General features: G+C 42.4%; 1 protein-coding gene across 1 annotated transcript in view; it reads left to right on the forward strand.

Annotated features, from left to right (window-relative positions):
- Positions 1–15,428, forward strand: part of TTN (titin) — a 239,629-nt gene that overhangs the window by 58,918 nt on the left and 165,283 nt on the right. The window contains 27 exon segments of the mRNA XM_035572644.1: positions 18–296; positions 434–715; positions 842–1,120; positions 1,258–1,536; positions 1,640–1,918; positions 2,069–2,356; positions 2,593–2,871; positions 3,082–3,363; positions 3,973–4,251; positions 4,361–4,642; positions 5,167–5,445; positions 5,566–5,853; positions 6,060–6,338; positions 6,440–6,718; positions 6,823–7,101; positions 7,221–7,508; positions 7,650–7,937; positions 8,848–9,129; positions 9,901–10,179; positions 10,298–10,579; positions 10,725–11,003; positions 11,132–11,419; positions 11,626–11,904; positions 12,005–12,283; positions 12,360–12,638; positions 12,789–13,076; positions 13,247–13,534. Coding sequence (XP_035428537.1) covers positions 18–296; positions 434–715; positions 842–1,120; positions 1,258–1,536; positions 1,640–1,918; positions 2,069–2,356; positions 2,593–2,871; positions 3,082–3,363; positions 3,973–4,251; positions 4,361–4,642; positions 5,167–5,445; positions 5,566–5,853; positions 6,060–6,338; positions 6,440–6,718; positions 6,823–7,101; positions 7,221–7,508; positions 7,650–7,937; positions 8,848–9,129; positions 9,901–10,179; positions 10,298–10,579; positions 10,725–11,003; positions 11,132–11,419; positions 11,626–11,904; positions 12,005–12,283; positions 12,360–12,638; positions 12,789–13,076; positions 13,247–13,534 — 7,611 coding nt within the window.

The raw sequence follows: 15,428 nt of genomic DNA on the forward strand, positions 1-15,428 counted from the left end.
TTTTTAACATGTTATAGAACCGCCGTATTTTGTGGAAAAGCCCCAGTCCCAAGAGGTTGTGCCCCATGCTAGGGTTCAGTTCAAAGCAATGGTGAAAGGCTCTACTCCTCTGCAGATAAAGTGGTTTAAAGACAGCCAAGAGCTCCTTTCTGGAGCCAATCGCTCTGTTTGGAAGGATGACACATCTAGTGTGCTGGAGCTCTTCTCAGCAAGGATGTCTGACTCCGGGAACTACACTTGTCAGATAAGCAATGATGTGGGGACTGCCACTTGCAAAGCAGCTCTGTTTGTAAAAGGTGTGAAGCCCAGTGTTCTTCTCATTGTCGTGTTTCTGATTTTTCTGTGCAATCTGCGGGGAGGAGGTAGGAAATGCTTCTATTTCCACAAACTACCATGAATATTATAAAGCCTCACCTTTTCTTCTATCTTCTAGAGCCTCCAAGGTTTGTTCAGATGCCTACTCCTGTAGTAGCTTTGCGTGAAGGACAGTCCACCACTTTTGAGTGCCAGATAGTAGGCACACCAGAGATCCATGTCACGTGGTACCTTGATGGGAATGAAGTGACTGATGGAGCTAAGTATGGCATCTCTTTCATAGATGGTCTAGCCACTTTGAAAGTCACTCAAGCCAGAGTATCGGATAGTGGTATTTATGTCTGTGAAGCCCACAATGATGCAGGTAGTGAGAGCTGCAGCATGGAGTTGAAAGTAAAAGGTTGGTCTTGAACATTTGTCACCACCCAGCTATGCCATGTAGTTGGGGTGATGGAATAAAGGAGACCTCTTCTTCCCTAATAACCATCAAGGTTACTATCTACTTTTCCCTTATTCTTCTTTATAGAGCCTCCAACACTTGTTCGGGAGTTGAGACCTACCGAGGTAGTAAAGGGATTGGAGGCCACACTCGAGTGTGAGGTGACTGGTACTCCTCCATTTGAGGTGAAGTGGCTGAAGAACAATAAGGAGATGTTCAGCAGCAAGAAATATGCCATCTCCACCAAAGAATCAATATTTACCCTTAATGTGACCAACTGTGATGTCTCAGATGTTGGTGAATATCAATGCATTATATCAAATGAAGGTGGGAGTTGTTCTTGTAGTACAAGGCTCAGCTTGAAAGGTCAGTCGCTAAGAAATGTACCCCAAACATTGTATCCCCCAGATGAAATGTAGTGACTAGGATGACCTTATATGATCTCTTTTCCCCCTTCCCTTTCCATGACTTCTCTTCTAAACAAAAAAAACCTCACACCACAGAACCACCATCTTTTGTCAAGAAGGTGGAGAATGTCACTAGCGTTTTGAAAGGCACCGCATTCTTCCAGTGCGTTGTAGCAGGTGCTCAACCCTTATCTGTGTCATGGATAAAAGATGAGAAAATACTGGAAGATGATGATTACCACCATATTACCTTTGAGAACAATGTGGCTACACTGAAACTTACCAATGTTGACCTCAGCCACAGAGGGAGATACACCTGCCAGGCAAAGAACGAGTCTGGAGTGGAGAAGTGCTTTGCTTTGCTTTTTGTGCAAGGTGTGTAGAAGTTGTGCCCCTTCAAGCTCATCCTGGATGAGTGCTTCAGAAGTCAGTCACCTCTCTGTAGCTAACAACCATTTTTATACACTTTGTACCCCAGAGCCTGCACGGATCACAGAAAAGGCTAAATCACTTAAAGTAACTGAAAGAGACCCCGTAACTTTGGAGTGCACTGTGGAGGGGACACCAGAACTCCGAATAAGATGGTACAAAGACGGCAAACAGCTTCTGCCCAGTAGATACTACACAATGAGCTTTGAAAACAATGTGGCCAGTTTCAGGATTGAACCTGTATCAAAGGAGGATAGTGGTACATACAGTTTTAAGGTTGAAAATGACTTTGGAAGTAGCACCTGCGAAGCTGTCCTGACTGTGTTAGGTTTGTATTTGGCAAATTCATGAATCCAGCAGGGAGGGATTAAAAACAAACTAACAAACAAAACAAAGAAACAACTAAAAATAAGAAAAGTTTCTGAAAGATAAGCAATAAGGTAACCGTTACGTTTTTGCCATGTTTTGTGTTGGGCAGATCAATCAATTCCACCCACATTTATCAAAAGGCTAACCAAAAAGGATACTGTTCTGGGATCTTCTATCAGAATGGAGTGCAAAGTCTCTGGATCACTTCCCATTACTGCAAAATGGTTTAAGGATGGAAAGGAGATAACTGACAGTGCAAAATATAGAAGCCTGTGCCATGAGAACACCATGTCACTCGAGATTGCTAATCTAGAGCTGCCAGACAGTGCAAATTACACATGCAATATCTCTAACATTGCCGGAAATGACTCTTGCAGTGCTGTCCTGACAGTGAAAGGTTTGAAACTCTTTGCTACTTCTTACTGGAGATGAATGCTGGGAGAATATATTATATCTTGTGCTAACATAACACTCTTATACTTCTTAATACTAATGCTGAAAACTTGGTCTCCCTTTTCTTACTGTGGATCTTTAACCTCTTATGCATTCAGTGCCTCTGCTTGCCTCACTAACTTTCTTCATTCTTAGACATTCCTGATTTAACTGAATATTTCTTTTTCTTAAAAACTGCAGAGCCTCCAAGCTTCTTACTAAAACCTGAAAGCCAGCAAGCCATCCCAGATTCCACGGTGGAGTTTAAGGCCACACTAAAAGGAACGCTGCCATTTACAGTAAAGTGGTTCAAAGAGGACTTAGAACTTGTATCTGGTCCAACTTGTTTCATTGGGATTGAAGGGTCAACTGTGTTCTTAACCCTCTATTCAGTGGATGCTTCTAGGAGTGGGCACTACACTTGCCATGTTTCAAATGATGTTGGCAGTGACTCTTGCACTACAATGTTGATGGTAACAGGTGTGCACACTTTCTAGTTGTTTTGCAGTCTTTTCATCTATTTGTTTTCTTTCCTTTCTAACAAGCCCACCTTAGTGATCTCTGATACCCTGTCAAGTGAATTCTCTGCCCTGTGTTTGCAACCAACTCTTGTTTGTTTTGCTCTTTTCCCTCCTCTTTCCTTTCCAGTATTAATTCAGACCTTCTGACACCACTTTTCTGTTTTTTTAGAACCACCCAAGTTTGCTAAGAAGCTAGAGACAGCAAGAGTAGTCAAGCAGGGCGATTCAGCCCGACTTGAGTGCAAAGTAAGTGGTTCTCCAGAAATGAAAATAGTGTGGTTCAGAAATGACCATGAAATTATTGCCAGTGAAAAATTCCGGACCTCGTTCATCGACTCTGTGGCTGTGCTTGAAATGAATCATCTCAGTACTGATGAGAGTGGTGACTATATCTGTGAAGCTCACAACCCTGCTGGCAAGGCCAGTTGCAGCACCAAAGTCACAGTGAAAGGTCAGCTGTTCTCTTGTTCTCCAGTTACATCCTTTTTTTTTTTTTTTTTTTTTGTGCGTGTGTGGTTTTCTTCCTTGGAAATCCATAGGAACATGAAATTAATTCCTTATTTAAGGGAATGCCTTTTTCTTCACATTCTGTTTGTTTTTTGATGACCCCTTACCTCCTCTGCCAGGGTCTGTACAAGGCAGTTGTTGTTCTTAATACAAACATGTCCTAGGCTAGGTGTTCCCCAGCTCTATGATTGCAGGGTCCAAGACAGGTAGATCTGATATACCATGAAGCCAAAATAAGAAGTAAAATAACAGACCCAAACTGATCAGTGTCAGATTTACACCCTGCATTTGAGACTACTGACAGCTAAATGGGACCTATATCCTCTCTATCAAGGGTCACCCTTCTGTTTACCTTTTATACAGAGGAGCTCAGAGCTCTGAATGCTCGCCTGCCTGTTAGATCATTTCATGATGGGCGCAGAAAATGAGGAAAATCATGTCCCGTTCAGTTAGTTTTCCCAGCAATCTTGTTGTGGAAAAGCTGATATCAGTAAACTGGTGGTCAAATACCTTCAGTCTCTTTTCTAAAAATGCTCCTTTCTTCCCTTGGTAGAACCTCCTGTCTTTAGCAGGAAGCCCTCTCCGGTAGACATGCTCCGAGGAACTGAGGTTAGTCTGGAATGTGAGATTTCAGGAACACCACCATTTGACGTTACCTGGTACAAAGACAGGAGACAAATCCGCAGTAGTAAGAAGTATAAGGTTACAGCCAAAAACTACCAAACAAGCATTCGCATTCTTAACGTTGAAGCTGCAGATGTTGGTGAATATCAGTGCAAAGCTCAGAACGACGTAGGAAGTGACACTTGTTTTTGCACTGTTAAGCTGAAAGGTAAGGTATTGGCACATATGCCTTCTTTAGTGCTCCCAGTGGCACTGTATTGCTCTTCTTTTACGTGGATACCATAAGTATTTACTACAACTGCATGTTTCTTATCCAGAACCACCAAAATTTCTGACAAAAATAAACAGCGTGACTGTTGTGGTTGGCGAACCAGTAGAGTTACAAGCAAGAGTGGAAGGCACACAGCCAATTTTTGTACAGTGGCTTAAAGACAAGGAGGAAGTTATTAGAGAAAGTGAAAACACAAAGATCACATTTGTGGAAAATACTGCAACTTTACAACTTGTACACACAGAGACAAGCAGTGCTGGAAAATATATCTGTCAGATCAGAAATGATGCTGGAAGTCGCGAGTGCATGGCTACCTTAACTATTCTAGGTTGGTAAAAAGCATAAATTCATAAAAAGATATATAAATATATATTAAGTTAGTAACTTGTTAATTTAATATCAGCTGCATGCTTTGCTTATAGCCCTGACTTCAAATAGTCAAAACAGACAATCGTTGTGTCTCCATTAAATCTTATTTGGGTTTCTTTTTTTCCAGTTGTGTAGGGATAGTAGTGAAAAAAAAATACAGGCCTTTACATTATGGTGGAATTCAGTTAACTGTATTCACAGTCACATCTTCTGCTCATGCCTGCTTGGAAGAGGACAGATAGGTGTATTTCACTCCTAGGAGTTCCAAAATATTTTTACTTTATTTTGGAGAGCATCTGAAATCTCCAGATTAGGGTGGAATAAAGGGTGGAAAAAGCAGAGCTGAAAAAATTCCCAAACCCAATGAACTGAGATATCCTTAGTATCAAATGTATAAGCCCCATCTCATAATGCAATAATACTTATAGCTAGTACTAATCAAATCCAGTTTTCACCATACATGTTACTTGTCTCTCCTTCCAGAGCCTGCAGTCATTGTAGAGAAGGCAGAACCAATGAGGGTTACTATAGGAGATGCCTGTACTTTGGAGTGCAAAGTGGCAGGCACACCAGAGCTTTCTACTGGGTGGTTTAAAGACGGCAAAGAGCTGACCAGCAGCCAAAAATACAGAATTACTTTCCTCAACAAAGTATCTACGCTTAAAATTATGGATGCAGAGAAGGAAGATGGTGGATTGTACACTTTTGCAGTGCAGAACAACGTGGGCAAAAGCAGTTGCACAGCATCGGTTGATGTTTTAGGTTGGTTGGGTAGTTTGTCTTCATCTTTTATCAAAACTTTCTTTTGGCCATGTTCTCTTTTCTTCCATTCATTTACTCCTTTTCTCTCTAACAATGGATGTATTATATTTTCTTATGCAGATCGAATCATTCCTCCTTCTTTCACAAGAAAACTAAAGGAAACACCTGGTGTCCTGGGTTCCTCAGCACTGCTGGAATGCAAAGTGTCGGGTTCACCTCCTATTTCTATTGCCTGGTTCCAGAATGGACTTAAGTTAGTTAGTGGGGAAAAACATCATATCACCTTTTCGGATAACCTATGTATTTTAGAAGTGAATTCACTGAGCAACTCAGATACTGGAACTTATACCTGCAAAGCTACCAACATAGCTGGTTCAGATGAATGCAGTGCTGTATTGACCGTACAAGGTCAGTATATGATGGTCAGCAACCTCTCTGAGCTACTCTTTTCTCTTTTCCTCTTGAAATTCCCTGTGGCCTTTTGTAAGTATGCTGAGGAAAATGTATTGACTAGAAAGTAAAGTCTTTGTTCTTTATCTTTGGTAGGTGTGTGGAAATGCCAGGGATACGCTGTATTAGTCTGTCTTATCTCTCCTTTTCTCTTGTGTGTTTAGAACCACCTTCTTTTGAGAGAACACCTGAACCTTTGGATGTTTTGCCAGGCACAAGCATAACTTTTAAAGGTGTTATCAGAGGAACCCCTCCTTTTAAGGTGAACTGGTTTAGAGGGGCCAATGAGCTTGTGCCAGGGGACAAATGTAATATCTACTTGGAGGACTCCATTGTGGAGCTTGAGTTATTTGATGTAACCCCTCTCCAAAGTGGAGAGTACACTTGTCTAGTGACTAATGAAGCTGGCAGGGCAAATTGTACGACACACCTTACAGTAAAAGGTTTGTAAAAATTGCATCTCTATATTTACCCTAAAATGTTGTTTCCTTCCCTCCATTTGTACTGCTGTGCTCAACATTTGTGACTTCTTACCCTTCATTAGAGCCAGCTGTCTTTGTGAAGAAACTGAGTGATCAGTATGTGGAACCTGGCAAGTCCATCATCCTGGAGGGCACTTACACAGGCAGCTTGCCCATTTCTGTGACATGGAAGAAGAATGGCCACACACTTGCTCAGTCTCAGAAGTGTAGCATCACCACCACAGAGAAATCTTGCATCCTGGAGATCCTTGACAGCACCAAAGAGGATGCAGGAGAATACACCTGCCATGTTGAAAATGAGGCAGGAAGAGATGTTTGTGAGGCTGTAGTCTCTACCCTAGGTGTGTGCTCCCTTTGCTTCTTTTTTTTCTTGCCTGTTCTTTTGAGTGTATGCTTTCCAAGGCCTGGCACTATGATGAGCCTTTCTAATTTCTTCTTTTTTTAGAACCTCCATATTTTGTTACACACTTGGAACCTCTTGAGGTGTCAGTTGGGGATTATACAACATTGCAATGCCATGTTGCTGGAACACCAGAAATTACTGTGTCTTGGTACAAAGGTGATACAAAACTCAGGTCTACTCCTGAGTACAAAGTGTTCTTTAAAGACAACGTTGCTACACTCATTTTCAACAAAGTGGTTAGCAATGACAGCGGCGAGTATATCTGCAAGGCAGAAAACAGTGTAGGAACTGCATCTACAAAGGCTCTCTTAACAGTTCAAGGTGATGATTTATATTTACTTGTTGCAAATTCTTCTTTACAGTACTTTTTCTCTTGAAAAAATATATTAAAAAAAAAATGCTTCCTGGTGCATATTTATCTTTTACTTGCTTTCTTCCAGAGCGCAAACGACCACCTTCCTTTGCAAGAAAATTAAAGGACATTGAACACCCAGCTGGCTTACCCCTAAAATTTATGTGTCGACTCAATGGCTCAGAGCCCATTACTGTGACTTGGCATAAAGATGGTGTGCTGCTAAGCGATGACCACAATGTGCACACATCCTTTGTAGATAATGTAGCAGTGCTACAACTGGCACGAACTGAGATGAATCACACTGGACAGTACACCTGCACAGCCACCAATGCTGTGGGCACTGCCACCTCAAGTGCTAGGCTCACAGTGGCAGGTGTGTTGGCTTGCAGAACTTTTGCCCAGATCATAGGCACCCCCATCCCTTTTTATGTGTGCAATGGTATTTGTATGTTGGATTAACTAACTTTTTTTTTTTATGAGGTATGAGTATTATTTTGTTTTCTTGTGTTTCTAGAACCCAAGCAGGCACCTATCTTTGATGCCAAACCAGAATCTATTGATGTGCCTTTGGGAGAAAGTGCTGACCTTGAATGCCATGTTACTGGAGCCCAGCCAATACACATCACCTGGTCCAAGGATGGTCGGGAGATACGAACTGGAGGAAATTACAATATTACGTTTGTAGCTAACACGGCTCACCTTCGAGTGCTCAGAGTGGGTAAAGGAGACTCTGGCCAATATACTTGCCAAGCTAGTAATGAAGCTGGGAAAGACTTTTGCTCAGCCCAACTCAGTGTCAAAGGTATTGAGATTAAGTCACCTTCATTTGTTGTTTTTCTTTCGCTTGGATATAAAAGGTCTCTTTGTTACTGAGCTTCATCTTCCACCCATTCCAGCTTGGACATATATGGAAAGTAGCTTTTCAAAAAGCAGACATACCATGAGGTAACTCTCTGCTTCTATAATACTGCATGACAGTAGAAGCCTTGTGTACCTGCAAAATCTCCAAGGGGACAGGTCTTCTTGCTAAGCTGTTTGTTGGTATGGATAAATGCACACAACACTTTCCTGCTTTTTACTTTATCATTAGTGCTTAAACTACGATTGCAGGGGTATTCATACATATCATTACTATATGGAACAAGAGTAATAGGGTAAATACAATTACTTTGCATTTTTAGACCAGCATTGGTGTCTCTTTCAACTTTTCTGAATGTTTCAGTTGGAGTAATGAATTGCTGATTTAATCTAGGCTCTAAATCGTTTAAGTTCTTCAAGTAGAAATACACTTTAAAGATGTGCAAGCAAGTGAAACTGTACATACCATGTTTCTGCTGCTCCTGGGGTAAGATCTTGGGGGTGATGGGATTGTTGATGCTTTCATTCTGGCTTGGGGACATTTTTGCCCCCCAAAGGAAACTGCAAAAAAAGTCTCTTGGGTGGAGCAATCATCCTTCACGTGTCTTTTACAGCTCCAGCTGTCTCAAGCAGCAGGCTCCAGAGTTGATAGAACCTAGTTGTAGTTGGTTTTGCTGTCTTCTCCTTGCATCGTTTCTTGAGAGGAAGCTCTTGTTGGAGATACAGCCAGCTGCTGTAGCAAACTCACCTTGTTGCACCCCAATATTCTTGCGCTCTCTATGACTCTTGCTCAGCACTGTAGATTTCACATGGCAAACGTGTTGTCACTCTCTACATGCTTATTTGTTCTGCAGAACCTCCTAAGTTCATCAAGAAGCCTGAAGCTTTGCGATTTGTGAAGCACGGAGACACAGTTCGACTTGAATGTAAAATCAGTGGCACGCCAGAGATCAGGACCGTGTGGTACAAGAACGATCAGGCACTCCAAGCAAGCAACAGGCTCCACATGTCTTTTGTAGACTCCATAGCGGTGCTAACTATCTTGGATGCCAGCACTGAGGATGGCGGCGATTACATATGTGAAGCCCAAAATTCTGCTGGCACTGCCAGCTGTAGCGCTTCAGTAGCAGTGAAAGGTTAGCAGCATGGCTCCACACACAACTAGAATCCCTGGCTCCTGGTCCTGCTCTCAGCTGCACACCCGCCCCCCCCCAAACAGGAAGCTGCTGCTATGGCAGTCAGTGGCTGCCAGGGCAGTTTCTTTCCAGCTGCTCTCAGATTAATATGCTGATGCGTTGTAGACATCAGAGAGACTAGGCAGGAAATGGTAGTGGGTGTTGAGCGCTGTGCAGCCACTCCTTTGCCTTCCTGTTTAAGCCAATTGCAAGCCGAATAAGGCAAGGTTGTTGGGTCACATGGGATGTGTGAACTAGATGAAGCACCAGCCGTGGTGAGAGAGATGGACACACTTTGCAGACATCCCTCTGCCTGTTTTTTATGTACAGTGATTCTATCAGGAGTGAAATTTAAGAAGCAAGAGAGGGCTGTTGTACTGAGCCTCACTGGTGGTAGCTTTCATGATTGGAAAGAGGTGGGGAAAACTGGAATATGGTCCTGAAGAAAGGGGAGAGGGGCTTTTGGGGAGGGGCCCTAAGTACTAACTCGAAACAGGTGCAGAAGTGTCATATTTTCTGCCCTTGGGAGTGCTTGGGATGGCTTTCTGGGAGATGCCGGAGGCTCAGCATTTTTTAGAGATGAGACCACATAAGATGAGGATGCTAAATATAGGTTTACAAGAAGAAGTGTAGGCCCCCTTCCTGAGTATATTGTGTCTTGCTACTATCCAGAAACCTACTCAGGGAAGCAGTCTCAAATGTTATGATGTGATTCTTTTTTTTTTTTTATAGAACCACCTGTTTTTAGCAAGGTGCCGAGTCCTGTGGACACACTTAAAGGCTCGGATGTTATTCTCCAGTGTGAGATAGCAGGGACTCCACCCTTTGAGGTGGCTTGGTTCAAGGACCGGAGGCAGGTCCGGAGCAGCAAGAAGTTCAAGGTGACAGCAAAGCACTCCATTGCCAGTCTTCACATCCTCAATCTGGAATCTCAGGATACTGGAGAATATCAGTGCAAAGCAATGAATGAGGTGGGAAGTGACACTTGCACCTGCCCAGTAAAATTCAAAGGTTTGTATGGTAGAAGACCAACAGCACCAGCACCTTCTTTTCTTGATCTTCTGGCTGTACCTCTTCCAAGCAGGCACGCATGATTAACCTTCCTCTGCCTCCTTGTTTTTGCCATCAGAGCCCCCACGCTTTGCCAGGAAGCTGAGTGACACTGCAATCTTCGTTGGAGAGCCAACAGCTCTACAGGCAGTGGTGGAAGGATCCCCACCAATTTCTGTTGTCTGGCTGAAGGACAAGGGTGAAGTTATTAGGGAGAGTGAAAATGTCCAAATGTGGTTTATGGACAACATTGCAACTCTTGAGATTGCCAGTGCAGAGGGAACTGATGTTGGAAAGTACATCTGCCAGATCAAAAATGATGCTGGCATGCGGGAGTGCTCTGCTTTTTTACAAGTCCTAGGTGGGTATAGCCTGTTCCACAAGTATTCTATCTTGCGGCTCTCGCAGTTGTCTCTGCCACCCCTTGTTTGCTGCTTGTATCCTGTGCTCACTGGTTTGCAGGTGGATTTCCTGGTGACACACTGTCCCCTCCCTTCCTATTTCAGAACCAGCAGTAATCTTAGAGAAGACTGAGCCGATCACAGTGATGGCTGGCAACCCTTTTACCTTGGAGTGCAAAGTAGGAGGAACACCTGAACTTATCGCCAAGTGGTACAAAGATGGCAGAGAACTAAGGAGTGATCGCAAATACCAAATTACCTTTTTCAATAATATCTCCACTCTGAAAGTCTTTTCTGCAGAGAGGGGAGACAGGGGCTTATATACTTTTGAGGTGCACAATGAGGTGGGGGACAGCAGCTGCACTTCTTCAGTTGATGTTTCAGGTCAGCTCTATATCTTGTCTTTAAAAACAGTGTTGTTTTTTGTTTGTTTGTTTGTTTTCTTGTTTGTTTTTGTTTTCCTTTGCACTGAAAAAAAAATTCTTATTCTTCTTCTGCCTTGTCTTACTTAGATCGCCTTGTTCCTCCTTCATTCTCAAGAAAATTAAAGGAAACAAATGGGGTGCTGGGATCTTCAGTGCTGCTGGAATGCAAAGTGTCCGGCACATCCCCCATATCAGTGGCCTGGTTTCAGGATGGGAATGAGATTGTTAGTGGAGAAAAATATGAAATCTCATTCTTGGATAACATTTGTGCTTTGAAGCTCAATGCCCTGGATGTCACAGATACCGGGCCATATACCTGTGTGGCAGCAAATGTGGCTGGATCTGATGAATGTAGTGCCTTCTTGACTGTACAAGGTCAGTGGAAGGATATTACAGCCCCTTCTGCAGAACACTTCTTCCCTCTTTCTTTCTTACTTCTGATTTCCCATGGCTTCTTTTTCATAGTTTCTTTTTCTATTTTCTCCCTTGTTATTTCTATTTCTAACCTGCTTCAGTTTTCATCCCAAACAGGAAATCTCCTATTAACATTTTTCTCCCTCTTCACTTTGTGTGACACTTAGAACCACCTTCTTTTGTGAAGACACCTGATCCCCAGGAAGTTTTGCCCGGATCAAGTGTGACATTCACCAGCTACATCAAGGGCAGCACCCCCTTCAAAGTCACCTGGTTCCGAGGCATCAGGGAGCTGGTGCTGGACAGCACCTGTTCCATTTCTCTGGATGAGTCTGTGGCACAGCTGCAGCTGCACAACGTGGAGCCGGGCCACAGTGGAGATTATGCCTGCGTGGTCACAAATGATGCTGGCAGCGTCTCATGCACAACTCAACTCTTTGTGAAAGGTGTGTGTGTGCGTGCATGTGTAGGTATCTCTCTCTTCATGCTCTGCCTGCAGCCCTGCCACATTTGTCCCTCTCACTATTGACCTGTGCCTCCACACAGAGCCTGCAGTCTTCATGAAGAAATTAAGTGATTTCAGTGTGGAGCAGGGGAAGTCCATTGTTCTGGAAAGTACCTACGTGGGCACTCCTCCTATTTCTGTCACCTGGAAAAGAAATGGAATGCCTATTGCTCAGTCTCCACGCTGCAGTGTTACAACTACTGACAAATCTGGCATTCTCGAAATCTTCAACAGCACCAAGAGTGATGAAGGCGAATACACCTGTGAGGTGGCAAATGAGGCCGGTGGGGATGTTTGCCACAGCCTTGTATCCATCTTAGGTATGCATCACCCCTGATGCCCAAGGGGACCCCAGTGATGCTCTGTCTCTGCTCACTATCCTCTTTCCTCCCCTAGAACCACCCTATTTTGTCACGCACCTGGATCGTGTGGAGGTGAAGGTTGGCGAGCCTTTGATTTTAAAATGCCAGATTGGTGGTGCACCAGAAATCAAGGTGTCTTGGTACAAAGAAGACACCAAGCTCAGATCAACGCAGGCTTATAAAATGCACTTCAAGAATAACGTGGCAACACTGGCGTTCTCTACTGTGGAGGACAGTGACGTTGGAGAATATACCTGCAAAGCAGAAAATAGTGTTGGCTTTGCTACCTCCACAGCTTTGCTTGTCATTAAAGGTGATGGTCCTGGGGCCACTCTTTCCTGGGGTAGTTTGTAGGAACTCTTTGTTGTCTACAGAAAGGGGTTCTTATTAAGTTCAGTGTTAACTAATTCTAGGTTGACAGGGTAGCTTCCTACTTATGGTGATGATTATTATTATTTTGCAGAACGTCAACTTCCCCCTACATTTGCCAGAAAATTGAAAGATATTCAAGAGACCGTTGGTGCCCCAGTGACTTTTGATTGTCGCATAAATGGCTCAGAGCCTATCCAGGTCTCCTGGTACAAGGATGGGGTTCTTTTAAGCGACAGTGATAACATGCAGACAACCTTCTTAAATAATGTTGCAGCTCTTCAGATCTTGCAAACTAGCATGGCTTACTGTGGCCAATATACTTGCTCAGCGCAAAATGCTCTGGGGACTGCATCTTCCAGCGCCAAGCTTCTCCTCACAGGTCTGTAGCTCACACCTAAAGATATTTTGTACCTATTTGCGCTCTTATTCTTTTACTCTTTCTCCCATTCTACCCACTGCATGGTGGTAAGGGAGTGCGGGCATGGCATGGTCAGGTGTGTGTTGAAGGGGAGCTTAGTGGTGAGCTCTGCCATGCTTTCCTCTTTGCAGAACATCTACAACCTCCCTTCTTTGATGTCAAGCCAGTACCTACTGATGTGGCACTAGGGGAAAGTGCAACCTTTAAGTGCCATGTGACTGGCTCTGTACCTATGAGAATTACATGGACCAGAGACAACAGAGAAATCCGCCCAGGTGGCAACTACAAGATGACACTGGTGGAAAACATGGCCAGCTTGACGGTCCTAAAAGTGGGTAAAGGAGATGCTGGACTCTACACATGTACTGCTAGCAACAGCGTTGGAAAGGATGCATGCGCAGCTCAGCTGGCTGTACAAGGTATTGCTGGGATCTTTACTGTTCATCAGGCATTTCTTTGCAAGGCAGACACCCACAAAAAACCCTGAATAGTGCAGACGTGAGACTAACAATCTTTACAAGATGTCATGTTGAGATCTTTCATTTCATTTAAATGTTATTTTAAAACCTAAATGCTTATCCATCTTTCTTCTGGTCTGGTACAGTGAGTCTTATCAAGGGAATTCTGTCACTGAGATATTAACTCTGACTTAGTACCCTGTTGTGCTTTTATTAATAACTGTTGGCCAGCAAAATCTGTCTGCCTTAAACTCTTTCTCTAGTAGTGTCATTTGCTAAGTTGTCCAGAAGAGGGAAAGGTAGCTGAAAGAAGCAAGTTCACTTATGAGGCTTAAATGTATTTTTAACGGGTGTGCAGTTCCTGAAAATATTTGAAAACTCCTGTTGTTGAATAGGAAAAATTGAAGGATCTGAGGGCAGACTTGGTGACAAATATCTGCTCCGCCAACACTTTACTTCTCTACATAGTGTGTGGATCTTATGATTTTCAAAGATCTAAATTTATAACTGGATCAAACTGTCCTGGTACAAGTGACACTTGTACCTTACTGTAATTTCCTTGATGTAGGTGGGAACCTTGAATTTATAAATAGATGTTCTGGATACTTTATTCCTACTGATTTTATTAAAGGACAAATGTAAAATACACTACTTAAATGATGCATAAGTTTAAATGTCCCTGTTGTTTCAGGGCATTCTTCTTTTCTCTCTCTCTCTTTTTTTTTTTTTCCTCTGTATAAGTTTGGAGGGGAAATCAAACACGTTACAAGAATAAATATAATGGCTTTTACTCTCTGAGACAAATAACACAAGAAACTGAACTACCACTAGCAAGATTTTTTAATAAGTGCATGTCAAATGTATTATGTCTGGAGTATATTCTATCCATAGGGATTTTTCTTGGTGGGGGTGGGAGGAGTGCGGAAAACTGCACTACCTGTGGACTCAATGGCAAATAGGGATGCTGTTATTACACAGTTTGGCTTAAAAAAAAAAAAAAAAAAAAAAAAAAATTGAAATACTGTAGCAAGAAATCTAAGCTCTTTTAAAGATTTCAAGTTTGTTTCCACAAGAATCATAATTCTGTTTATTATTAATGATAACAGTACTAATAGGTTAATTTGACTGGAATTACTCTACATAAAACGATCCTAACTGACCTTATTCATTTTCTTACTCTTCAACTCTTACTCTTCAACTCTTTATTCATAAAATTGTAAGTTATTCTTTTATTACTTTTTCCAGGATTATTTTTCCTTTAATTCTTTAGATTTTGTACAGATTTCCCAATGATGTAAAATTAATTTTGCTCATTGCTTGTCAGCCTATTCCTACAAAACTTGGAAGTGCAAGCTCATATGCGCATTGATTTGCGTGGTTTTAATTTGAGAAGATGCTGTCTTATCTCTATGACGTACAGTCTTTTGTTTGTAGAATCAAGATCTTATGTCCAATTGACTTTCAACACCTCCCTACCCAGCCTCCCCCTTTTTTTTTTAAAAAATCTAGTGTTCCCAATCTGTAGTTTTAACACCTGCCCTAGGTTCTAGAAACTACCTAACATTCTAAGTATATACTTTACTAACATATACTCACATTTTTGGAAAGGAATGGAATTACTGTGTGACTAGTCAGCAACTGTTAGTATGCAGATAGGTAATCAACTATTTATCAAATGAAATCTGAAAACAAAGTAATGAGATTCCAAGAGTTCTTGTGTTAACAAGACAATTTCTATTTTTAGAAATTCTAAGGAAGCTTTGTTACTAACAACATAGGATGTTCTGCAAATGTCCCACAGATTGAAGTGACCCACAGTAAAATAGATATTCTTCCTACATGTTACAGATACACA

The sequence above is a fragment of the Cygnus atratus genome, chromosome 6, assembly GCF_013377495.2.
Source record: "Cygnus atratus isolate AKBS03 ecotype Queensland, Australia chromosome 6, CAtr_DNAZoo_HiC_assembly, whole genome shotgun sequence".
Taxonomy (NCBI): Eukaryota; Metazoa; Chordata; class Aves; order Anseriformes; family Anatidae; genus Cygnus; species Cygnus atratus.